Source organism: Sander vitreus, chromosome 1, assembly GCF_031162955.1.
Source record: "Sander vitreus isolate 19-12246 chromosome 1, sanVit1, whole genome shotgun sequence".
Lineage (NCBI taxonomy): Eukaryota > Metazoa > Chordata > Actinopteri > Perciformes > Percidae > Sander > Sander vitreus.
Window position 1 is genome coordinate 14366919 of NC_135855.1, and position 26032 is coordinate 14392950.

Consider the following 26032-nt stretch of genomic DNA (forward strand, 5'->3'; position numbering starts at 1 on the left):
TTATTATTCTAATAAAAAAGACACTTGAGCACAAAATGTGTTACCACTAATCCTGACAAACAATGGGCATGCAGCAGTATCTTTACCCAGTCCCAGTTTCATGCTGCAGGGCCAAGCGAGCGGCTGCCTCGATTGATGTGCTGTCATGTGGACTTGTTTTGCTGCTAAGCCCTCGGCAGCTAGCTATCACCACTGCACAGAACAAGCAGGTGTGATGGGTGGGCTAACCTCACTGGGATCCAGCGTAATGCCATGGCAGAGATGTAAACTGTTTACTCAGCTGGAAGCCGCGATAGAACAGTTAGGGCTGAATTAATTAGCTGAACGCAGTAAGGCTAATCCAAGGCACACCAAATTATATATTGAGGGTAACAGTTTGTAATTAGTTTCCCAACAGAGGTCTATGATTAGAAGGCATCGCCATTCGACATTCCTTTGTTGGCTTTTGCAGAGGCCAGAAAGCCATAGACACGTGTTGGTCTGTGTGTGGCCCACTGAACTATAAGCAGTCTTGCTGAGTTGCAATTGTGGTTCACATTTGTTTTCGGTAGACTTGGCAAACGCGTGACCTCTTTCCATAAATGTTCAATGTTCTGATGTTATAGATAACTAGTAGTGGTCTGTCCACCCTGCAGACGGAAACTAAATGATGAGCGTGCCTGTGTTTTGTGTATAACAATCTCTACAGTCAATGAATTCGGAAAAATTATCGCACCTTATTATGAGACCAGGCATTTATCAGGTTGTGTGCATAATTTAATAAAAGTTTATTCACATGCACGCATGTATAGAATCATTGGTCTGTGCAATGGTGCCACGAGAGAATTTTACACCGTGCTGAAAATACTTGGCACCTTTGCTTCTGGGATCTGTGGCTTCATAGTTTTATGCTTTAACAAAGCCTTTATCAAAATAAACCTGAATCACAGGCCAGAGACCAGTGAGTTCTTCATATATCAAGGATTAAACGGAGGGCGCCAGGCCTCCCAAAATGCTGGTGGAATCTGGTTACATTTAGCAATAAAACATAGTACCTACTTTTTTAAACATTGTTTTCCATTATGCTATTATAATCACTCGGTGCTATTCACTGACAGTAAAAACACGTCATTAGTGGTTCTTTCCATAGTTCTAGTACTAGGCTGAGGCTAGTCTCCCCAACGTGACGTCATCACCGAATTGCTTTAAAAAAACCCACTAATACCAAAAACGACAAAAACTGGTCTTTAACACTATTTGGAGACATATTTAAAAATGATATACATATCTTGAGTGCTATATGTACCTATTAATCAACAGTGGTGGTTAACTTGCAACATGGGCTTTAATAGGACCAAAACAAAGCTCTGTATGAGATACCTTAAATACCTATGGTGTTGGAAGAGGCAACATCAGTTTCAATTGGGTTGACCTACTTTTCTCCCTACCCCTTACATTTATTATTTATACTTGTCTTTCGGTTCTTCTAATGAAACCGTGTGAAGGATGTAAATCCATTTTTTTGCCATGCAAAAACAACCCAAACCCTGAGGTTCCCACTGAAGGACCATACAAAACATGGTCCTTCAAGATGTTAACTGATCCTGATAATAGCCTGCAGCTGGGCCAAAATGTATTACTTCGTGTTGTGAGCACCACAGTGGATCTGATCTGAATTTACAGGGAGTCATTTCCTGTGGGGACTACAAAAACAGCCTCTAGCCAATGTGGTCAAGCCTTTTGTGGCCACAAACATTCTTTATACCAACTCCCACACTGACCTCCAGTCAGATGGACACTGAAAGAAACATTTTAAGATGTAAAAATGGACACATGTGCAACTGCAATGCCTTTCAGATGCAGGGCAGCTGGGTGAAGGTTTAAGGTTGAAATGTGCAACAGGGTCACCATAGCCATGGGAAATTTTGGAGGGGGCAGGACTGTTTTGTTGTTTTTTTGAGGGTCATGAAGGCAGACTTGGAAGCAAGAGGTAAAACTATTTTAAGTAAGGGTGACCTACTGTAATCAAAAATAAATTCCCATCTGCAGATGCTTTATCTGGGAAACAGGGTCAGGAAGGTGTGGTGGGGAGACCACAACAATGTTTGGAATTTGTGATCCTCAGCATTTTTAGATTTGGAAATATAAAAAAAAAGGCATGGTATATAGTACCAAGAAAACTACATATGTCAACATACTGAACGTGGATGTGTGTGTGTGTCTCCGTGTTTACTCACGCTGAGCGTCCTTCCACGTCGAGCTTGGTGGGGATGATGCCCTTCTTGCTGAGAACAGCAGCCACCTTGTCCACCTCGCTCCGTTCCACGGCCTTCATCAGCCGATCATCATACTTGTTCCAGTCTGTGTTCTGACAATGATGACAGTGAACTATCAGACATGCAGTATGTTTGACAGTATTTCTCAAACCAAATAGACAAATATTTGACTAAATACCTACTTAGTTTAAAGGTAAAGTGCAATACCCATATATTGGGTTTCCAGTTCTTTTTGCTGACTAATAAATGCAACAGTGACACATAGGAAGCACAAAGTCCATTTCTGACACAAAAACAACGACATACTGGCAATCTAATTTGTCCTTTTGTAGTACACTAATAGAGTTAAGTTAATGAAGAATGTGCCAAGAATGTGCTGTGCTGCAGTTTCACTAACCCCCCCCCGCCGCCGTCCCCACGAGTGATGGCTACAAAGCATGGGAACAGAGTACTTTTAAGGCTTCTGGAAAGCACAGTTTAAGTAGGGTGTTAAATACTGGAGGTCAAAAATAAACATAGAACACAAGCTTAACTGAGATTAAAACACACTCAATTGTGTACATATCAGCAATGTACTGAAATTAAACAATAAGAAGATAATTCATCCATACATATATCACTCTGAGAACATGTACAATATAATCTACTTGTGAAGCAATTAATGAGCCACCAAACTGATCCACCGATGATAATTGTCCAAATTTGCCTCAAGAAGAATTCCTTCACTGCATTACCACCTTGTCAAAGCACACCTTCAGGTAATTCAGTTTGTAGACAAAAGCATAAGAACAATAGCAACAGTAACCATCAAAACAGATTATGGTGACAAACTGAATTTACTACCAATAAATACCTACAAAGTGCATAGAAGTGCATTTCAGCCAGCGGCTCATCTTGGGTGAGTGCAGCTGGTCCTTGCACCGTGCTACTGAAAAGGTTGCCAGTGTTCCGGTTTACAAAAACAAAAATTGAGAGAAAAAGAAAAGCGTATAAAAAAAATCCTCTCAGTTTCTCAGTGCACTCAACCAGTGAGTGCAACAAAAGAATGGCTGAGAAGACCGAAGGATGACAGTCTACACTGCAGTGGAGGTCCTCGTATGAAAGGCTCAACCTCTGGAGTTTCCCTCACTTGAGGCAGAAAAGTTTATTTGACAGGATTTTCTAAGCATTCCTGTGTTGCTCACGGGCTCTGCCTGTAAGTTCATCACTGCACAGCAGTGTGGTTGATAGTTAAAGGGAGGAGAAGGAGGAGTAAGAGGAGGAAGGAATGGAGGTGGAGAAGCAGTAGGGCCAGCCCTTCCAGCCCTGGGACCTGCCCTGGCCGGCAACTGCAACTCCTCCTCTGGGGGAAAAAGTCAGCTCAGCCTGGCTACCTCTCGCCTCCCCCAAGTGACTCCCCCTCTATTCTCGCCTTTATCCTCAAACCTTCTGTTCAACTCAGTCTTCTTTTGTTTTGATAATCTTCCTCTTCTTCTCTGGATAGTTTTCTATATGTAAAATCTGCAAGCTACTTGCTTAACAAGCAGCAACTACAGAGCTTCTCTCTTTGCCTCTTCTCTCCTCTCCTCTATCAGCAGTCTCCAGAGTCTTCACCCCACCAAATGGCAAGTCAGTCAGGCTCAGTGGGGTAAATATGTGAGCTCTCCCAGGTTTAAAATATCACCCCCTCCCTGGTAAACAGCGGTGGTGCAGACAGCCCTGTAGACTGGTTACCTCTTTATTTTTTGACCCTCCAACCTTTCTGTAGTGACTGATAGGAAGACAGGGGCTAAGAATACATTCTGGACATGCCTGCACCGTGAGTAATGGCTTTAGTGTCTATTGCCACTGCCAGTATGAAACAAGGCCAGCCAAAAAGACCTTGCTTACATTGCCACCCCCTGCTTGCCTCCATCTGAAAATATTAATGTCAGAGGGGGATTATGGTTTGCACATTTGAAGTGCTCTTGGCACTGACCCTCACAGGACACTACTGGGCCAAGAGCTGCTGTTAACCCATCTATCTAAAGAGGGTGGTGTGGTTCCAAAGCCCCCTGATCCTAGCTGCACGGTAGCAAGGTTAGATGTCAGCCCTTTTTACAACCGGCTGTCTGAGACTGCAGCAGCCCCACCAAAAAAACCACAACTACACTGCCTCCTTACTTACACTAATACCCACAAACACTGCAAAAGCACAACTTTTAAATTTTATTAGGAAAAACATCACAGGGGGAAAAAAAAAAAAAAAAAAGGTACAGAAACAGTAACCCAAGAACCCGTTTTATTTACACACTGCATCAGCTCCTTGTGGCCTCGTGTTACTATGCGCTGCCAGACTGGCGTTAACAGAGCGGCACTGATATCCACAAACATGCAAAAAGACCTTCTCCGCATGACATGTCAGATGAAGAAGTAGGTGTCCACTTACGAAAGCTGCTCACTCTAGCATAGAGACAAAGGCGCCAAAATGGCACCTAGTCACATAGCATACTGGACATTGGTGACGTAAATATCTCACATGGGTGTGCTGGTGTGTGTATGTATTTGTTTGGGAATCTGTTAATGTAATAGTTAATAATATGGCTGTTGACAAACTTACAAAAACTTACTGACACAATCAAATATGATAGATAGTATAACTTGACGTTAGAGGGGATATTGATTATTGGTGCCTTCATAAAATATGGGGTCTAAACTATTTGTGAGTTTTATGGATATGGTGTCTATTTTCTTTTTAATCAGAGCAGTCAAATGATCTAAACTTGAATCACTTAACTGCAGCCTTTAAGACCCGGTAAGATGATGACGAGAACACATGACGATATCTAGTTTCATATCATGACGTCAATATGATGTCAATGTATCTCCCTGCTTTATCTTCATTCGCTGGAATGATGACAACACATTCAAACACATGGATATGTGTCAAATTTATTTGAAATCACTGAGCTCAGTTGGTAGAGCGGGCGCACATATGCAGAAGTTTATTCCTCGACACAGAAGGTCCAGGGTTCGAATCTGACCTGTGACGGTTTTCCCGCATGTCTTCCCCCCTCTCTCTCCCCTTTCATATCTCAGCTTTCCTATCCAATAAAGGCAGAAATGCCCAGAAATTTAAAAATAAAAATTATTGAGCTCAACATTTATTTCAGTTGTGTGGGTCTTTCGATATTTAGTTTGTTTTGCAAAATACGTACAATGTGATTTTTTTAAGCTTTCAATTTTCACAAAATAGTCACAGCTTTTAATGATTGTAGCTTTACTTGTATAGAAAAAGAAGGTACCTGTTTTTTCTCTTTGACTGCTCCTTTTGTCTTTTTACTCATTTCAAAGTTAGATGTAGCACGTTTATATTTTAGTAGGGCTGGGCGATATGGAGAAAATCAGATATCACAATATTCTTGACCAAATACCTCGATATTGAGGCAATATTCTAGGGTTGACAATTGGTGCTTTAACAAAGTATCTTCACACTTAGATTTAGATAAATAATCATCAGTAATGTGGACATAGTGTCTAAGTGGGGAAAAGGCAAATAACAGAACAGCTAGAACAGTCTGGTAAGTTCAGAGAAGTGCATCACTTTACTGTAACGCAGTCTTTAAAACCAGTAAAAGACAACACTTATGTCATATCACGATATTAGGATATCCAAAATCTAAGACTATATCTATTCTCATATCACGATATCGATATAATATCGATATATTGCCCATAAACCATGCTGCAAAAGGTTTCTCTTAATGTTAACATCTGCATGCTAACATAGTCACAATTAAATTACATATGTGCAGATGTTAAGCAGGAACAGTATAATGTTTACAATGAGCAACATTGTAGTTTAGTGTAATTTGTATCAAACTAAACGTAGAGCTGAGGCTGATGGGAATGTCACTGATGATGGCGCCAGGTGAAGAGTTAAGGGACAACCAAGTTTTTACATTTCAACCTCAGTAGGACTTGAATGTGTGTACCAAATTGAATGGCAATCCATCCAATAGTTGTCCAGATATCTCCTGATTACACGGCATAGTACACTGTGAAGCTAAAACAATATTCAACCCTAGTTGCGTGCAAGTGAAACAAACACATTATGTTGCTATTTTAACGCAGTGACCTTGAGGACAAAACATCTCCTGACACTGGATGAGCCAGTTTAGGCGTCTACCTGTCCACACAGATTATTCTGGGTGTGAGAGACTGTTGTCATCTTCAGTTCAGGTTTTCCATCACTGTCTACAGACTGTAACTCTTTCCAACACCTCTGTTTCCTGCCTCTCTCAGCCCCTGGCCAGACTAATGGGTTTTTAATGTCCTCACAGATGAAATCATCAGCAGGAAATATCTAACTGGTCATCTGATAACACACCGAAGCCAAGACCATAACATAAAGCTGTATGCCAATATGTCAAGTGATAGTGGTGTCCAATGTCAAACTGCAGTTAGTGATGTGGTTTCACAAGATTATCATTACGAGGTTGGTTTTGATCGTGGGAGACATCTGTGAAGAGACTTTATGTCATGAAATGTAAACCTTTGAACTTTTAAAGGCCAACGTGGCTACACATTGGAGGTACAGACCTTTTACAGTACTTGTTTTCTTTTCTATTAGTACTTTAAAATCAGGGATGAAACCCAAGATGCCTGAAGGACAAGTTCAGTTATTGGTTGCTGAACTCACTTTGTTTATTCTGGCTATTAAGGGATACCTTCTTAGCATGGTTGCAATGTCCTGGTTCTGTGCAAAAATGCAATCAAAAATTAATCTGAAGCTATTATAGGGTGACCAGACGTCCCAAGAAATACAGTACATAGGCCCTACGTAGGCGGCTAAGCGCGAATTTTGATAACACGCATTGCTATTTTTCATTCATTCATTCATTGCTGAAATGGAGGCTCAGGCTGGTGTCCCGGGACCCGATGAACACGTAGCTAAAAAGCAAAAACTTCTCTGCAGGTACCGGGAGGACTGGGTAAGGAAATACCTCTGGATTACTGCAGTTTTACGTGATGCAAACAAAGCGTTTTGCAATGTATGTAGGAAGGAGTTTCTGAATAAAAATAATAAATACATTTTGGTGCGGAGTTTTGAAATTCATGTTAAGTGCAGGCAGCCACGAGAAGGAGTGACTGGACTGGATGTTGCTGATGTTAAAGCGCAGTCATTGTGTTTGTTTTCTTTGTTTCATAATGACACTTGAGTTCATGATTTTAATGTTTTTTTTATTTGGATTTTCGGGTTTACATGACAGACAGTTGAATTCCTTAATAAAAATAATAAATCATTTTGGTGTGGAGTTTTGAAATTCATGTTACATATACGTATTCTCTTATCGTTACACAGAATTGCTGTAAACTGCTAAAAATGTGAATGCCTCATTGTCTGTTGTTACATTATGAATCTATAAATGGTGTTTCTGAAATTTAATGCCATAACTAATTTTTATTTTTAGGTCATACCTAAAGGAAGATGCAACGTTGAAAAGAGAAATGTCTTAATGTACTGAGTTAACCCTGTTATAATTTTGAATGTGTTAAGTTATATGGATCTTGTGAAAATGTGTGTTGAACTCTGCTTATGTATATGCTAAATTGACTAATTATTATTAGAACTAGATCATTTGTTGTCGTAGCAACATGCACGTTCATGAGCTTCGCTCTCGTGTCGGTTAAGGCCGTTACAGACCAACCAGACGGCCGACCGTTGGCAGAAAAGGCAGTTGGACTGATCAGTCTCCCCGAGTTGGTCCAAAAAATGCCTCGGAACACACCAAAGCGACGAGACGCAATACGTCTCCATAACAGCAGGCGGCGCTAATCTGTACGGTCGCCCAAAAAATGAAAACCTGCAGCTGATTGGACGAACGCATCACGTGGGTCTGGCTGCTGCTTCCGGATTTTGGAGTTTTGAACCGGCCATTAATGGCGACTCATTCAGAATACGATCTCATATTGTACTAAAATAAAGGCCGACAGCTCCTCCAACAGACGACGGCACGGAACACACCGAACAGACTCGAGTCACTGACCTTGCCAGACTGTCCAACGGCCGATTATCGGCCCGGTGTGTAGCTGCCTTTACAAGTATAGTTTGTTCATGGTGGCAAGCTCATGAACTCGCCGTTTCATTCATTCAACAAAACATACCAATACACCACAAAACCAATTAAACCAGTTCAAACCACAGGTGAGAAAATGAGACGTTCCGATGACCCACCACATTTTACTAGGCATAAATCTTTACTTCTAGTTGATGAACAGGCCCAAAGATGACACCAGGTGTCTGTATATATTTTTATCATTTATCCCCAGAGATACCAATTTGTGACATTAAAACAGCTGCATGCTGTGTGAATATCTCAGTGGCATGCCGATTTTTTGGTGCAATATACCCTGGCAGTGAAAAGCCAAAACTCTAGCTGCATAACTAGTCATGTCACTCTGACATCTCTCCATTAGTGCATGTATAGGTACTGAGCATGTGTGTGTAATTCAGGCCTGTGTGTGTGTAATAACAGAGTGAAAACATTGTAATTTCCCCTTGTGGGATTACTAAAGTATAAATTATTATTATTCATCATTATGTTTCCATCTAATTGTCAAGATAATGTTAAGCGAAGTTTTAAAATGTCGCAAAAAAGAAGAAGAAAAAAATGAAAATGCGAAGTTTCCTTCAACTGGTTTAGATCAAATAAACTATGCAAAGCGTAGTTTTGTCACAAGTTGACGTTATGCATGGTTGTGGATTGCAAACCGGCTTGCTAAATCAAAGAGTTTAGAAGCTAAGTTCTTTGGCTAAATGGAGAGAGGTAGCATTGTACAAGTTGGCCACCTGTGCAGAATACAGGGTTGTGGCAGAGATATTTGGTGTCAGCGAGACAACGGTTCACCGCTGTGTATACGATTCAAGCTGTTGAACCAATTCGTCAATTTACCCGATGTGGCTGAGCCACAGGCTATAGCGCACCACAACTCCACTACGCACCTTGTGCCACAAATGTACGGCGCACTGGATGGGACCCATATCCTGATCCTTCCCCCATCCGATGGATACCGGGACTATAGTCATGTGAGTTACATGTTTGCTACGTCACAACTTATTCGGCAAAACTGTGTCCATCTCCCGTTTTGCGCATTAACTCTTTTTCTAAAAAAAAGGTAAAAACCACCTCAAGCGAGCATAAAAACGTTTTTGCGAATTTGAGGACGTTTTTTCGAATTTTTCCGTTTCCATCAACATTTTCTAATCCGATATTTCAATATGCGCATAAAAATATGTTGATGGAAACATGACTACCTTCAAATACCAGAAACTGTGCAACAGAAATCTGTAGAAATTACCTGAGTCACAACTGTCACCCAAGAATGGAATTAAAATAACAAACAATGCTGGTCAGAGCGGTTATCCATTAAGAAACAAGTGTATCCTGTTAGTGATTGCCTATAAAAAAAAATAAAAAAAATATTATTCTGAGTCAGTCATTCCTAAAATAACTGCCAAGTAGTGGACGGCAGCTATTATAAATTCAGTGGGAACCATAAGATTATTCAGGACAATGTCCCCCCCCCCAACCCCTCTCTCCACTGTCCTATTGCCATCCCAAGCCGCAGGGTTTTTCTGGGACTGCTGTTAGTTGCAGTTTTACACCCCCACCCACCTTCTAATCTGTGACGATAGTCCTGTGCATGAAGTGGTAAACTGTGCAACTGTCTGGGCATGTAGAGTGTAAGTAAACCCCCTCAGGGACAGAGACAGAAAAAGTGGAGGAGGAGAGAAGGAGAGAGAATATGTGAGATAAACAAATGTGTAAAAGATCAAGTGGAGAGGTGAGAAAGTGACAAGATATAGCACGCTTGCAGTCAATCTGTCAGTATGGGACAAATAAATTGATGCTTCAGAATGAAAGCCCCTCTTGGATTGGGCCAAGCCCCCACTGATGGTTCAGGCCAGGTGTCAAGAGGAAAGGAGCACTCTGTTTTTGGTATGTACACGAGGCACTCACTGCATACATGTATCTGGGTAGCTGCTAAACACAAGACCACTTTTGCTGGGCAGAGTGTGGACTGGATACAGGAGGACAAACAGACAGACACGCCCTCTGGTGGCGAACAGAAAAATTCACCAATGTCTATTGTATCCTGGGACACAGCGGACAGGGTGACCAATGGTCGTCTTCACTGTTGAATTTTTTTCTATACAAGATAAATGCCTTGGCTCTTTGCATTGTAAATAGTTCAGTAGTCAAACCACTATGTCTTCAAGAGCATTTTAAGCAAATGTATCTAATATTTTTTTTTCTTCCTATATTACAAAATTACAAGAACCAAAATTACAAATAACAAACTAGTATCCATCATGTCATTATTAGTGGCAATTAAATATCATTAAAGCCTGGGACTTTTTCATGTCTCACTGTTTTACAATCTGAATCTCAGTAAATGTGCATTTATTGGGCTTCCATGACACCGGCTAACAGAAAACTAATCCCAAAGTAAAAACAAATCTCTACAAATTGACGTAAATGAAGTACAAATATAGAACACACATTTACTGATTTCACCAGAATGCACCCTCTGTATTATGACCCATCTAAATCATTACCAGTATGGCCACCCGTTTTCTGCAGTCGCATAATAAGAGTCATACAAGTTTGCAAAAAAGCACCAATTAGAGAAGAATACAAGAAGATTAAACATCCCTAACAGTACAGTAAGGTCAATTATAAGAAAATAGAAAAAGATGCACAATGTGTAAATCTGCCTAAAACAGGCTGACCTCAAAAACTGATAACAGGTCAATTTTATGATACTGAGTTAAGTCTAAACCTGTTGAAAACACAATAAAACCCATGTGGGAAAGTGTACTACTGGGAGTTTCCTGGTGATCCTCTTAAGATATCCTCACTTGTGTTGGCCAGAGATCCAAAATGGAGACTAGTTGGTCCAGCTGCTGGGTCACACCATTTTAGATGACTTATGACCCAGAGGGCAAAGCCTTTCCCTACTATTTACTTCTACTTCCGACACCCGTTGCCTAGGAGGGAGATCGGCTTTCCAGTTGCCCAAACCCTAGCCAACTCCCCAGTAAAGTCTCCACAGGATAATGAAAAACAGGAAGGCCATAACATAGTTTCCAAAAAACAGTTTTAGAAAGACAATGGTGTCATTCATGAGAGAGATGTCAAACTACTCCATTGTCGGTTGTTGATATCTGAAAAGTCAATTATTGAATCTGGGAGAAAAAAAAATCTTAATCTCTATCTCTACGGCCTTTATCCCAAATGGATTTGGAGGATTATACTGAACCACTTAGTTTTTCAGTCCTGTAAAACCTATTGAAGAATAGAGTTAGTTTTTAAAACTAATTGTTTTACCTCAGAAGAAAGAAAACCTTTCAAAAAGGTGACTCCAAGGGGAACACTATGTGATTATTCTAAAAACATGGTTAGAAAGTGCACCGCATGTTATTGAAGTCTGAATTATTAAGATAAAAATGATATTCACACAGGCGACATGGAACTACAATTCGCATAAGACTCGTGTATTTCATGGCAGGAAGATGTTTGATTCCAATTTCAGAATATCATCCATTTAAATGAAGCAAACCTGTTATCTATTGTTCTACTATGTAGTGGAAATGTAAGTTACATGACAACACTGATATAAAGAAAAAGCCAATAAGATGTCACTTAAATTAAGAAACCAAAATTTACACCTAAACTGTATTTTATCCCTAAATTAATGCCAGAGGATGAATTGTAACAACTTCAGTGATCCACTGATTTTTCCTCTAAAAATGTTTGAGGATGTTTACACTCTACCATGTTCACCATCTTAGTTTAAACATTAGCAGTGTCACTGTAAACATGTTAGCATGCTAGCATTCATATTTAGTTCGAAGCATTTAAAAAGAAACTAATTTCCAAACAATTTAGAGCAGAAATCACTATGAATCAGTTCTGTAGCTTTTTCCTATGAGGTTAAAATACCAATTTCCTGTAAAATGTCAGCAGCTTAGCGGACACATTTTAACAGCCATCATTGAAATAACAATGTCCTGAAGCGGGGAGAATTGAAAACAAGCAGGTTTGTGGGTTTTGGCTGTAGACGGCTGCTGGTTCGGCTTATATTATTGCAGCTGGTCTGATGATGTGGAGATAAAAGAAAAGAACAGGGCAGACGGAGAGCTGTGGGGCTATGAAATGATTTCCAATCAGCTAAAATAATTGGGGTGGTGAAAATTAGCATTTTCAGTGCCATGAGAGACAATAAGGGAATACTTAGAGTCACAGACAGAACTAGAACTACAAGCAGTTATGGCGGGGTCCAAGCCTCCCGGCGCCAGTCGTCCCCGATGACCCGTGGAGCGCGCGAAAGTGGGACCCAAAGCGTAAAGGTGGGGAGGCAAACGTCAGTAAATATCGGGAGGTGTGAACCGCAAGGTCTGTGGTACATTGATTGAGTAAAAGGGCCAAAACTGGTCTACGTTGACTATAGCGCCCCTTATTGGCCGAACTTTGCCAAATTTGGTACAGAGCCTCAGAGCTTCACGTTGATAGCATTTACTGTGGCAGATATATTGCAACTGCAAATTTCCTATTTAAATGCATTGAGTTATTTGTCAAAAAACAGCAACGTTTATTATAGCACCCCCTAATGGCCAATCTTCGCCAAATTTGGTACAGAGCATCGTAGTGGATGTCAAACAATATTATTAGTTTTTTGCTGAGAGTATTTAATTTGGCCGAGATATGATAAAGTTCATGTTTTTGTAGCTAGCTAGGAAAATTAGTTTGGATGTAAATTGCGCATACTTAAATGTAGCAAAATTCTTTTGATAACTTTTGGTCAGGTCCATCTGGAGCTGCTACGTACCAGGTTTCGTGTAGATCGGTCGCACGGCCTAGGAGGAGTTTGAAAGAGTTGGTTTTGAAAAAACGTCTTAGCGGAAATGAGTGTGGCCTATATCACCATATTCAGCTCGATTCAAGCAACACGTGGATGTAAGGGTTTCTAATGTGCGATGAGTAATGTGGGAGTTATAGCCAAAAACACGTTTGACGTCATTATAGCGCCACCTAGTGGTCCACATGTGTAATTTTTGGAAGGTGAGGTCCATGACCCACTGTAAATCGACCCTGTAAATTTAAAGTTGTTCACTTTAGTATAAGCAGTGAATCCAAACGTGGGTCTCATAGGCCACGCCCACTTTGACCAATCAGTACCCCACCTCAGGAGTGGCCCTAGATGGTACCCTCAAAAGTTCATAAAAATCAGATGAGCCGTTCATGAGATATACATTTTTTTGTACTTGTAGCGCTCCCTAGTGGCCAATTTTCGTAAAATGTGTGGGGGACCTCCAGAGGGTCATGGCAAACAAGAACCTAAAGTTTTCGCGTTGATAGCATTTATTTTGGCCGAGATATGGCAAAGTTGGTGTTTTCAACAAATTTGTTTGTGCGTAATATGCGCAATTTTTATCCTATAAAAATTCTTTTGATTACTTTTTATCAGGTCGGTCTGGTGCTACATGCCAAGTTTTGTGCAGATCGGTCGCATGGTCTAGGAGGAGTTCGACAAAGTAGGTTTTCGATAAATCGTAAATTTTTCACGCGTAAAAGTCTAGGTGGAAATGGCCGTGGCCTATATCAGGAGATTCACCTGGATCCAGGGAACACAAGGATATATAATTTTTGAATGTGCGATGTACGGTTTGGGAGTTATAGGGCCAAAGGCGTTTTTCTGCTATAGCGCCACCTGGTGGAAGTGTGTCCATTTTTGTCTCCGCTGAGGGTGCAGAGTTTTGGACCAGTCCTGAAATCGGCAGCCCCCCAGCATGTAAGGTTTAGGCTGTAGCGCGCGTTTCATCAATGCAAAAATAATAATCTCTAGAAAAACAATAGAGTTCCACAGCCCTGCTGTTCCTGCAGCCTCGTGCTTGGACCCTTAAATATTGGAGTGTCTACCACCTGTGTTCATACACGTGACAGGGTTACTTCAATGTTAGTGTGGCTGAAGGAATATTGTGAAGAATGAAGAGTGTTTTTATCTCGCCTCAAGAAAATGATGAGGCAACATTAGGGAAAACATCACAGGTGTCTTTTGTCTTACATGGTCATATTTTGATAAATGATGAGCTCTTTGGGCATGCTGGTACTTGGGCACAAATAGTGACGATGCTTGTTTGGCCAGCACGTACAAGTCATCACACACACAGGCAGTGCGAGGAATGTGACTGGAGGGTGGGTCAAATGGACTAGGCTGTGTAAAAACATGCATATACTGAAATAGTAGTCGACGAAAACAATAGTCGTATGGAATGTATTAAAACAATAGTTACTTTATGCAATAACTTAAATTTGCTATAATTTAGTCAGCGGTTACAACATATCCATAACCACTATACAGTATGCCCTATGCAACACACTGTGGTTAACATATTTCCTACAATCACAACTGCCACATCTTATATGTAAAGACACAAATGAAAAACGAAAACAATTAAAAGGGTAGAAAATGACATTTGAGCTGCTGTACTCAATTCTTAAAAACGGCATTTAACTCCCATTGTGTTAGATAACGATCAGGTAGATACAGAGCAGGTATTGACTTGCCCCTTCGACAAACTCAAATCAATGCTCCACCTTTTCTTTCTTATGACCAAGTTCTGAGTAAGCAGGTTTTCCTAGAAAAGTGCCCTTCCACATCTCAAAATGCCTTTAATATATACAGATCTTTAGAAGTCACATCACCCTCTGTCACACTGTCAACTCTGCTGCACTTTGCGTTTCTCATCAAAACTCACTCAACAGAGGAAGCCAGTGCTGATGTTGAAAACAAAGGCACTAATTGCAGGGCTCGACAGTAACGGCTGCCCGGTTGCCAACCAGATTTAATCAATTGGCAACGATTTGTTGCCTCTAGTTGCCCCCTTGGGCTAGCCTTGTGAGACCGTCCTGATCTCACGAGCTCCAGTTTTCCACTCGCAGATCAGTCTGGCATCTTGAGATAGAGAAAATTTGGAGCCGTTCGCCAAACGACTGACCAACCAGCGTTGGTTTTGAGGCGGGTTTAGGTGTGATGCAACAGTCTAAACAACGGCTTCCACGGATGAGAGGAGCGTAGCTATCGCGCAAGTTTTATCCGAATTAGAAAGTATTTCTTCATTGAAAGAAGAGCAAAAACACGGCACTGGAGGCTTTTCTCGGAGGAAAAGATGTTTTTGCTCTTCTTCAGAAGTGTACCATGAAAACTTGGTGGGGATTGTCGTTGATGAGGTTCATGGTAAGTTTAAAAACATTAACGTTAGCTATGTTACCTAACTTAATTGTATGTTAAACGATGGCATTAGAAGAATCACAAGGTCCTTGAAGCCAAACTAACACTAGCTACACTAACTTAGCTAGCTTCATTGATCTGATGGATTGATTTGGCCCGTCTATCACCACCATAGGCTGTTCAATATTTGTGTTGTATTTTATAAAAACAAATCAAATCTTGTAACTGTAAAATCTTATTTCAAAAGAAGTAAATATTTTATTTGGTTGTCTCCGTAAAGTTTAAACACTATGTGTTCGTGCGCAACACAACATTTCAGCTGTTGTGCAACCGCTTTCCACACATGCGCGTTTCCCGTGAAAAGATACAGCAATGCAATTTTCTGTTCACGTTAACGGCGCATGTTAAAATCCTGTGCTAATATTGTACCATTGCCCAGTATCTACCGGACGGAATAGCAACACGGGTTTCGGTGCCTCAATACGGTTTTACCTAAATGTCTCGGCTGCTTTCTGATGCTCCGAAACAGACGTTAAAGGCAACAGAAACAGCGCTGCATGTCACGTTAGTTAACACTAATAACACGTTACACTGGGCAGCAGGAAACGTTACCAGTAGCTACAGTAGTAACTGGATTAAACACGGCTAAAATGCTGACAGCTAAGCGGTGTAGTGAGACTGTATTTCACTGTTAGAGGATTCCAACACAGGGACGTACAACAGTCTGCCGCTAAAGCTATGAGCAAAAAAGACACAAACTAGCACTGGTCACTGCTGTTTCTGATAAAGCAGAGACAGTTGACACACACACACACACACACACACACACACACACACACACACACCTTGATTGGCTTAGTGTGAGACAATCATTTCCCATCAGTTTGTCCCTTATCAGCAGAATCGTTGTGCTCCTGTTGCTAAGCATGCCTGACTACATTGTGTGTGTGTGTTGGCTGAAATCAGCTGCAGCCCACCCAAAGTCAGTCAAACTCAGCCCCCTCTCACATGACAACCTCCCCCAACACTGGTAATCCCTCCATCACCAATCCAACAGTTAGTATTACACATACACAGTCCGCCAACTGCATTGCTCCCCTATAATGTACATAACACACACACACACACACACACACACACACACACACACACACACACACACACACACACACACACACACACACACACACACACACACACACACACACCTTGATTGGCTTAGTGTGAGACAATCATTTCCCATCAGTTTGTCCCTTATCAGCAGAATCGTTGTGCTCCTGTTGCTAAGCATGCCTGACTACATTGTGTGTGTGTGTTGGCTGAAATCAGCTGCAGCCCACCCAAAGTCAGTCAATAAACTCAGCCCCCTCTCACATGACAACCTCCCCCAACACTGGTAATCCCTCCATCACCAATCCAACAGTTAGTATTACACATACACAGTCCGCCAACTGCATTGCTCCCCTATAATGTACATAACACACACACACACACACACACACACACACACCTCTCTGCATGGAAACACAGACGGGTAACACTGCTGAGATGACCTCATGGCTGCCCCCATGGAGCCAGACATTAATCCTAAAAACACAGACCGTCACGCTACTCTACAGCACATCCAGCCTAAAACATACTTCTGCTGATCCTGTCTGAGAGTTTGCCTCCCACAGTGAATTTAAGTAAAATGGCTATGTGAACAAATACAGTGAGATTACAGGAAAAAGGGGAAGAAGTAAGGAAGAAATGTTATTTTTCCGAAAAATACAAACAGAAAGAATGGATATTTTAGTTGGTCCTTTTTTCCCTAGCGAGATATCAACTACTACAGATTGCCATGAAATTTGATATCATGGACACCTTATGGCTTTGCTGACCACTAGGGTTTTCCAAACAGTCACCATCTGGCCAAAATTTCCACTTGCACTCAACCCCCCCCCCCCAAAAAAAAACACTATCAAATTCAACTGTAACAGGCAGATTGCCATGACAGCCGTATTAATAATTCTGCATTACAGGATTATGCCATTCCTCAGGCATAGGCTCCCTGTAATCAGTCAGCAGTCTCATATCAGTGAGAAAACAAGGTAAATCTTCCAGCCATTGCTCGAATCACAAAGTCAATAAAATAATGTAAATAGGTATTGTGGAACAATAATTAACGGCGTGATCAGTTGGACTCTATTAACCCCTTGGGTCAAGAGTAAAACAAGCTTAACTGAGCGCATTCATGCTCCACAGAAGATGGACCATTTTCATTTAGACAGTCCAAATGCACTACTGTCTAGCCAAAATGGGAATTTTGCACACAAGATAGAAACCAGTGTAAGGTACAAACCCTAACAACATGGCTTTTCTATATCATTGTGGGGTTTGATTAACATTGCAGCCTCTATGGGCCACCAGCAGAGCTTTAAACTATTAGTTATAACCAATTCATACAGTGACAACATCATTTACCATCTCTGCCCATTTGCCTGCCAGTAGTTTCTCTTTACTTCCAAGTGTTTGGTTCACTAGTTTTGATGAAGTGACTGCTGTCATTTCAGTCAGTGCAATTCATAAACTCATATGAAAGCGCAGATTAAACCTATTTATTTAGATTAAAATAAGTTGGTATACATCTCATAAAACGGTATGAAAGGTCAACACCACTGGATCAAATTACTCTGGATAATGCCAATTCAGAAATGAAATCTTTAGCTCCTGTGCCATGAAGACAATAGAGCAGTTTTATAACTACAGTGCACTGTTGTGGATTAATAGAAAAATGTTTTTGAATGACTAAATTGGGTACAGTGTGATCCCTTGTATTCAATGTGTGCTTTGCTCCATTGTATAGCTTGAACATTTTTCTGACAGGGCAGCAAGCAGACCAGTAATTTAGTTTGACAGGCGCTTGTCAGGAGATTTGAAAGGCCTTGTAGTCTGACTGAGGATTAACAACAATGAAACATTCAGTCTATACCAACTCAAGCCTAAACAGCAAAAACATACTGAAGAAAAGGGAGGAAAAGAGGATTTTTCAAATCCCAGAACTTCTCAACCCAACCAGCAGCGGGGTAAGAACGCCTGCTGGGTGTCTCCAAGTTGGAGCCCAAATTCGCTGAAGGAGGCTTCTACTTGATAACGTTAAGTAGGTACTCCAGGCTTTAAACGCTGCTCAATGGCTTGTGAAAGATTCCTCAGGGGTTCAGGAGGCTGCAAGTCCCCACACCAGGGTACTGTTTATTATAAATCAACCAACTTCTTATCTTTCTGTAACATTGCCTATTTGTAAATTCTGCTTCAGCAGACATTTCCAGAGGCTGTTTCTCTGATGATGTCTTAAATGTATACCCAAATGTATTTTTTAGGATAACCCCTTTAGATGGGTCATACTCTCGTTTTCGAAGGGGTCCTACACATAATACAAACAATCAAAGCAACGACAAAAAAAAAAAGGACAGATTAGACAATTAGTCTCAAAATAGGGGATTAAAGCAATGTTAAACAAGCCAAATGATGTCAAAGATTGAATGTAAGTAAAGGAGATCCGAGGACAAATCTACATAGGCTATTGTACTCTGCATTAAGAGGGGAAAGATTGGTTTTAGAAGAATTTTGATTAACAACAACAACAGCATAATCCAAAAATGGTAATATAAGTAGCATAAAATACTATCTGCTAAGGGTCGTCATTAGCCAAGTGACAGACATGTAACAATATCCATTTTTAAAATGAAGTGCAATTCTCAAATGTAAACGTCTCATAAAGATGAGACTGAATCTCTGTCTCTCCATCACAGACATTGGTGCAGCCCGGCAACAATGCCATCTCCTCTATCAAGATTTTTAGGACGACTGGAGCGGTGTACACTCCTGGGTTTGCAACTGCATCAGGAGACCATTACAGGGGTTCACAATTTTTTAAAAGCCTCAGCATGCGATAGCACGGACATGGGAAATGTTTTCATAATGGTTTCAGTTCTGATGACGCACACAAACAGAAATATGGTGGTTGGGTTTGGGTATTAAGTAGATTTCAGCAATTCTGATTTGGCTTTTCAATTCTAGTTAAAAACTAAAACAAATTATTATTAGTAAAAATGCTGATTCTGGAGCACTATGACTATGATTAAAAGACATAAAAGAAATGCTCCATTCTATACAGCATGCTGCTGGAAATACTAATATTGTGAGAACTACATTTGTAGCTTTGTAAATACAATGTCTTGAGCCCATTGACAGCGTCTCCTCAATGTAGATTTTATAGTGGCGGCCCACCATGGCAAAATTTGTTGCTGCCCCCACTGCTAAGAAAAAAAAAATCCTAATGGAAACAATGCATTGTATTAACAATGCTACAAGTGTAGCTAAAAATAACCGTTATAACAGACTTTCCAACTCGCTGTCTTGTTTGATGGGTCTGATTGATGGTCTGTGGCTGTCAGGGTTTATTAGATGACAGCACCAGGCTTATAGTATTGGCAGTACTTTAAAAAGGATTTTAAAAATCATCCTCCCACCACAATATTAATGCCATTATTCTACTTCACTTTAGCATTCAACAACAGAGTTTGTAAGAATGCATTTGTGTTGAGCTCATCTGAGGAATATTTCAGCAACTTCATAATCTCATCACTAAAACAGCAGATAGTGATCACTGCCAAATGCTTGAGCCATTATACTCCCTTCTCCCAGCCACATCCCCACCCTTCTTTTGTTACCACTTCCCAACAAAACAGTCCAACTCTATATGACTCATCGATCCCATCATCAACACCTCCCATACTGTAACACCACTTCAAGGGGCGAAGGAGGCTTTCACATCCTGATGATGATGCCTGCTAGGCATGGGCTGGTATCACGGGTTCACGGTATTACAACGACAGCGATAAATGTATTATTTTTTAAATGTCTGGGTAAAAAAACAACACCTTTTTGCACACTGGCAGGGAGAGGGATTTTTAAACTGCACTTTCTGTTCTTGAAGACTCTTAAAAAAAACAGCTCATACTTTAGGAACGGTATGACAGAAAATTTTAGTAGTTTTGAAACCGTGACTTTTTCAGACCTTGAAAACCGGTAACCGGCCCATGCCTAATGCCTGCTGGGGGAGAAGTTGTGATCAGGAACACAACGAAGGACAATGTGCAGGCAGCGGGCTCTAAATCAAGCACAACTAAGCCACACAGCCAACGGACGGGACGCAGCGCTCCACAAAATAAACAAAATATTGCATACTTATCACGACACTTTCGATATATCGCGATAACGATATTGAGTCGATATATCATGCACCCCTACTATCAACGTTCATTTCGGATGCAGGTTTTATAAATAGCCCTTCTGTCATTACGGCTGTGAGTCACATATGCTATAATATAATAATGGTCAAGCACAAAGCTTCCCAATACTGGAGTAGCTTACCAGATGTACAGTGCTGGGACAAAGTCTGACATCCGGTGCATCTCTTACGCGTACAACTCTTTTGCTATCTCCGCTATCTATTTTGCAAGGGCACCATTGCTGCATCTGGAGCTTAGCGCCGCCTAAGACCATTGTTATTGGTTTAAAGAAATACAACCCAGAGCATTTTTTCCCCCCTTATCCCAGAATTGGTAAGCGGTGTAGCAAGACCAAACTCCAGCGCTGACACAGCAGTGTGGAGCTAGGTCTGGCAATGCGAGACCAATACTGGAGAGGCTGCAAATACTTCATGGAAGGTTTTAACCTTGATGTACCCGTCATTACACTGTGCTGTGTCTGCCTGAGCCAAGCTTCTCATTAGCTGACTGTTCAACGCGCCACTAATGAAGGCTTTTGACTGGCTTTGATGATCAGCCTTCGTCGGCCATTGAAATTGTGTTCAAACTAGATAACAGAGGTTTTGCAGAAGAATACAAATGAGCCTTAAGTGTAAGGGAGAAGCAGAAGGGAAAGCTATTTACCTGGGAGGATCCAGGTTCAAAACAACCCTATCTGTTGACGTGCCCCCGAGCAAGAAATTAGATCCCTATTTACTTCAGAGGTAGTGGTTTAATGGTCAGCGGTGCAGTTCACTAATAATGCTAATACTTTACTCTGAACGTCATGGAGGTATGTAACAAAAAAAAATGGAACAATAAAAGATTAAGTTACGGAAATAATTATTTTAACACACAATAGCAATGTCACACGCACACCAATAATAAAACCATAATGTAGTGGAATATTAGCCTTATTCCTGTCTTGTTATAGTTTCCATTTTTGTTCCACAAAGAAATTCAAGCAAGGTAGAACCCTATATCTCTAACATACCGTAACATTGCATTTACTACAAAATAATATAGTAATAAACCCAGCTGTAGAGATATAATATCCCACAAACATAATCCTGGGCTCCTCCAACTCAAGTAAAAATGTGTAAAAAAAAAAAAAAGAAAGTCAAAATTCAACTTGTGCATGGCACAATAGCGGATATATTCAAGATTCAAGGGATGTATTGCCATTTGCATACAATACACAGTACAGGTACATTGGAATTATTGTGCTCATCTCCCACACAGTGAATTATTTCATAATTAATTATTACACAAACAATGGACTTGCGAAAGACTCCGTATGACAGTGATAGGCTAAAAGGTAGTTCCGGAGAGTAAGAGGGGGTGAGGTAGTTAAATATATTTTTATTTTACCGTTTTATCAACAAGACCCACAATGTACTTTTTCCTTTAACGTCAAATTACTGTTCATAGCTGCCTGGTTTCTTGATATATATAAAAAAACACCCAATCTGAGTGTGTCAATTCAACCGCTGTACAAGCTAATGACATTATGCTAATACATTAGATTCTTCACTCACCCTTTAATTGTTCTGCCAGGTACAAACACTCTTAATGCTACAAACGGCAGTTAATCACACTAAACACAAGAATAGTATTGGAGCAGTCCATCAAGAAACAGATGAAATCATCTTCATTTTAGAATAATGCCTTTCTCTGAGTGTTGGTCATAATCCGACCATAATAGTGCGTTCCATTTGTACTCGGAAGTCGGATTTTCCGAGGGCAAAATCGGAAACACACCACCTGAGCTTGGATTTCCGAGCTCGCAACTCAGATAACCTCCGAATACAAGTGCGTTCCATTTACTCTGAACTCTGAAGCCGGAGCTGGGAATGACGACCCAAGTTGAATATGTTCCATTTACAAGTCAGATTTTTCATTGTGGGGTTAGCTCTAGCCAGGTTAACAATACCAGTTAATAACAACCCATTATTCTGTTTGTTGAGCATACAAACAGCGTAACAACATGTCCAAAGATAGAAGTTGAACAACACTGTGTGTACGACTGATTTAGTGAGACACAAATAAGACAGTGCTAATAACTGTATGTTACTTTACGGTAACAGTGCCCCAACCATAACTGTTTCCATCACATTCCCAACATGTATCTAAACACTAACCCAGTACCAACAGTACCAGTGCTCAATAAATACACTCAAACTTATACTAATACTGTTTGGCATTGAGTAATGAAAATGGCCCAACTCGAGGGGCGGCACCAAGCATGCATTTGAAAATCTCACTGCACGCAATTGGATAACACTACGACCAATCACAACAATACACGGGGTGTGGTATCCAGAGCCCCATACGCTTAGCTACCAGCGGAGCTAACTGGTAGATTAAACTGTCGTCATCCATTTAGCTCGCCTCTGGCCCGCCGATATCAGATACACCGATGTGATTGGTGCAGCTCGGCTACAAGGGCATAGTTAATGAGCATCATTACTGAATGCCAGAGTGACTCGCTGAGCAAATTCAAATTGTGCTCTCGTGAGAACTCTGGATTTCCAGGGTAGGATGATCACAGATATATCAATGTTTCCAACAGTTCTTCTCATTGATTTGCAACATTAACCACAATAATCTTAGAGAACCAGAAATATTTAAGACAATTGTTTTTTAATCAATAACCAAGTTATAAGTACACAAATTTATATTTTCTCACTGTATATAGCATATGTATCATCATATCGCCCACACCTATTAGCCAAATTGGTTAACAAATGTCAATACCCTTTCACTATGTTAGAAGGAAAAAGTCAAATGTATCCCGTGTAGTTTTCTCGTAAACAAAGTCATGTTTACATTCAGTGTTCCTTCCTCCAGGTCTAACAAACATGTTGAGTGCATTTTCATTTACATAAAACATATGCAAAGCCGATTTAAAAAATGTTTAATATGTTGTATACATTCATGTTTGTTGGACTGCCTTTCAGGCGCATAGCTCCACTTCTCTGCACACTACTACTGCCGCAAACTCACTGAATAGGGTGAAACCAGCGGAAAAATGTGTATCGCATGGCGTGTGTGCTTGAGTGCATGATGTGCAAAATATAAAATCAAACTAACTCATGATAACTGCGTTCACCCGCAGCTCTTTATAGACATTCAGCAAGACTCTTTTTTTGTTGTCTTATTCTTATCAAAAGTAGGACACAAATCGGGAACAGGGAATTGATGCTAAACATTTCATGACAGAACTGCCTGTTCATATTCCAGACTGCAACTAAGGCTCTTGAGAGTTGGACCTTGGGAACGAGAAAAATATTCTGAAATGACATAACACAGGTCACAGTTTTGCTTCGTATTGTAGTCTGAAAAGGCAATGGATGAATCTGTTTTAGAAAGACCTCATCATTCCATATGGCGGTGAATAGATGACTGACAGGTACAGTAACTCCTTCACTGCATGAGCCAGCTGATTTGTCTTTGGGGCATACACACAAAACACAGTGGAGTTCCCCAACTAACAAAACAGATGTTTACTGTGACAACAAGTTGGATTTGTGTGCAACAGCTCAGACTAATCTCAAAACAAAACCAGGAAATCCAGTTTCTCTTATTTTCCTCCAGAAGCTCTACTGTGTGCTCCCATCTCTGTCAATACAACTCTAAATAACCGCCCAGTTTCGCTAAAGGCTGAAACATTTTCAACATATTTGCTTTGGAAAATGTGGGTTTGTGGCCAGCTAAGGGGTTTGAAGAATGTTGTCCAACTGTCCAACCAGATTAAGATTCATTTGATCTTAATCTTGCCGAGGACATTCTTATCTAGACATTTTCTCCTGCTTTCTTTTCTATTTGTTTTTATGTTGAAGGATCTGCTTGGCAGTAGAATCATTTTCCTATCTATATCTATGTATATTCTGATTATATAATGTATTGCCAAAATCTAGGAAAAAACTCATTTTAAAAATGTTTTAAAAACGCCTTTTTTTGTGCATTAAATGGCTGAAATGAAGAAAAAAATATGGGAATCTACTGCTTAAAGCAGCAGCGGTTAATCGATAAACAGATAAATCTGCATCTATTTTAATAATCAATGAACTGTGAGTAATTAAAAAATGAAGACAAGAAATATCTGGTTCAACCTTCTCTTATGTAAGGATTTTCTGCTTTTCTCTGTTTTATATAATTGGAAACTAAATATCTTTGGGTTTTCAACTGTTGGTTGAACAAACAAGAGATTCTAAGACATTACGTTGGGCTGTGGGAAAGTGGGATCGACATTTTTTACTTTTATATAATGATTAACTGATTACTCATGAAACACATTTGACAACAGATGAATCAATAACAGATGAATTGATCGTTAAAATAATCATTAGTTAAGAGTCCTGGTCATATATTTGTCTCCGTCAAACGTTTTCTTTCCATTGGTAACGTATGGCAATTACATGACAACGCTTGTAATTATTCACCCATAACACAAAAACAAGTCTTCTACACTAGCCTGACAAGCCAGACCCACATCAGGATGTTGGGTCTGGGAACTCGCCATTGGCAGGGCTCAATCCGAGGGGCGGGATAAACGGTTGTCTTTCAAATTCCCTCTGCATGCAATAGGATAGCGCTACAACCAGGCAGAGCAACGAAGAAGGTAGGGAAGATAGTCGATAGATTAAACTTTTGCCGTATCCGGTCGTCAAAACTCCAAACACATCTTCCTTTTTTAAGAAAGACTTCAGTGCCGTTCTTTTTTCTTTTCTCAAAGAAAAGCTTAACTCCAAGTCTTCCAGAGTCGCGGCCAAAGCCGATTCGAAAGACCGCTGTTCGCCAGCAGCAGCAGCCATAAGCCCGCCCAGAGTTTGGTTTTTCCAGCTCGCAAGCCAACGGAGAGTTGCTAGACCCCCTGGCTGCAAATTACACTTGCTACCGCTAGGGTGCGTCTAGATTTCTAGGCTACTTCTACACGAGAGAATAACAGAAACTGGAGCCCTGCCTGCAAACCCTGAGCCACAACTACAGACCTCACCCTGCCTTTAATCTACAACTGGTATGGAGGAAACGTCCTATGAATTTCTCCTTTTCTCTCCCACTCGGAAAACATAGATGTATTTTTCTTAATTATTAGTCACCCCACCAGGAAGGACTCAGTGAGTTCACCTCCCAGGGATTGTGTACCAATCAGGGAAGCGTGCACTTAAAAACATTTACATAAGATGCGATGCTGTCAATCTAATGCCTCGTTGACTGATAGGATTT

The 26032-nt window shown here is 40.6% G+C and overlaps 1 protein-coding gene across 3 annotated transcripts in view; it reads right to left on the reverse strand.

The window, feature by feature from the left end:
* Window positions 1–26032, reverse strand: part of uacab (uveal autoantigen with coiled-coil domains and ankyrin repeats b) — a 50885-nt gene that overhangs the window by 21920 nt on the left and 2933 nt on the right. For 2 of the 3 annotated variants that reach the window (XM_078275501.1, XM_078275381.1), the window contains exon 2: window positions 2217–2347. In XM_078275501.1, the coding sequence (XP_078131627.1) occupies window positions 2217–2347 (131 nt within the window). Of the gene's footprint in view, window positions 1–2216; window positions 2348–3112; window positions 3431–26032 lie in introns of those variants that run through there. The other variant, XM_078275448.1, reaches the window with a different exon arrangement.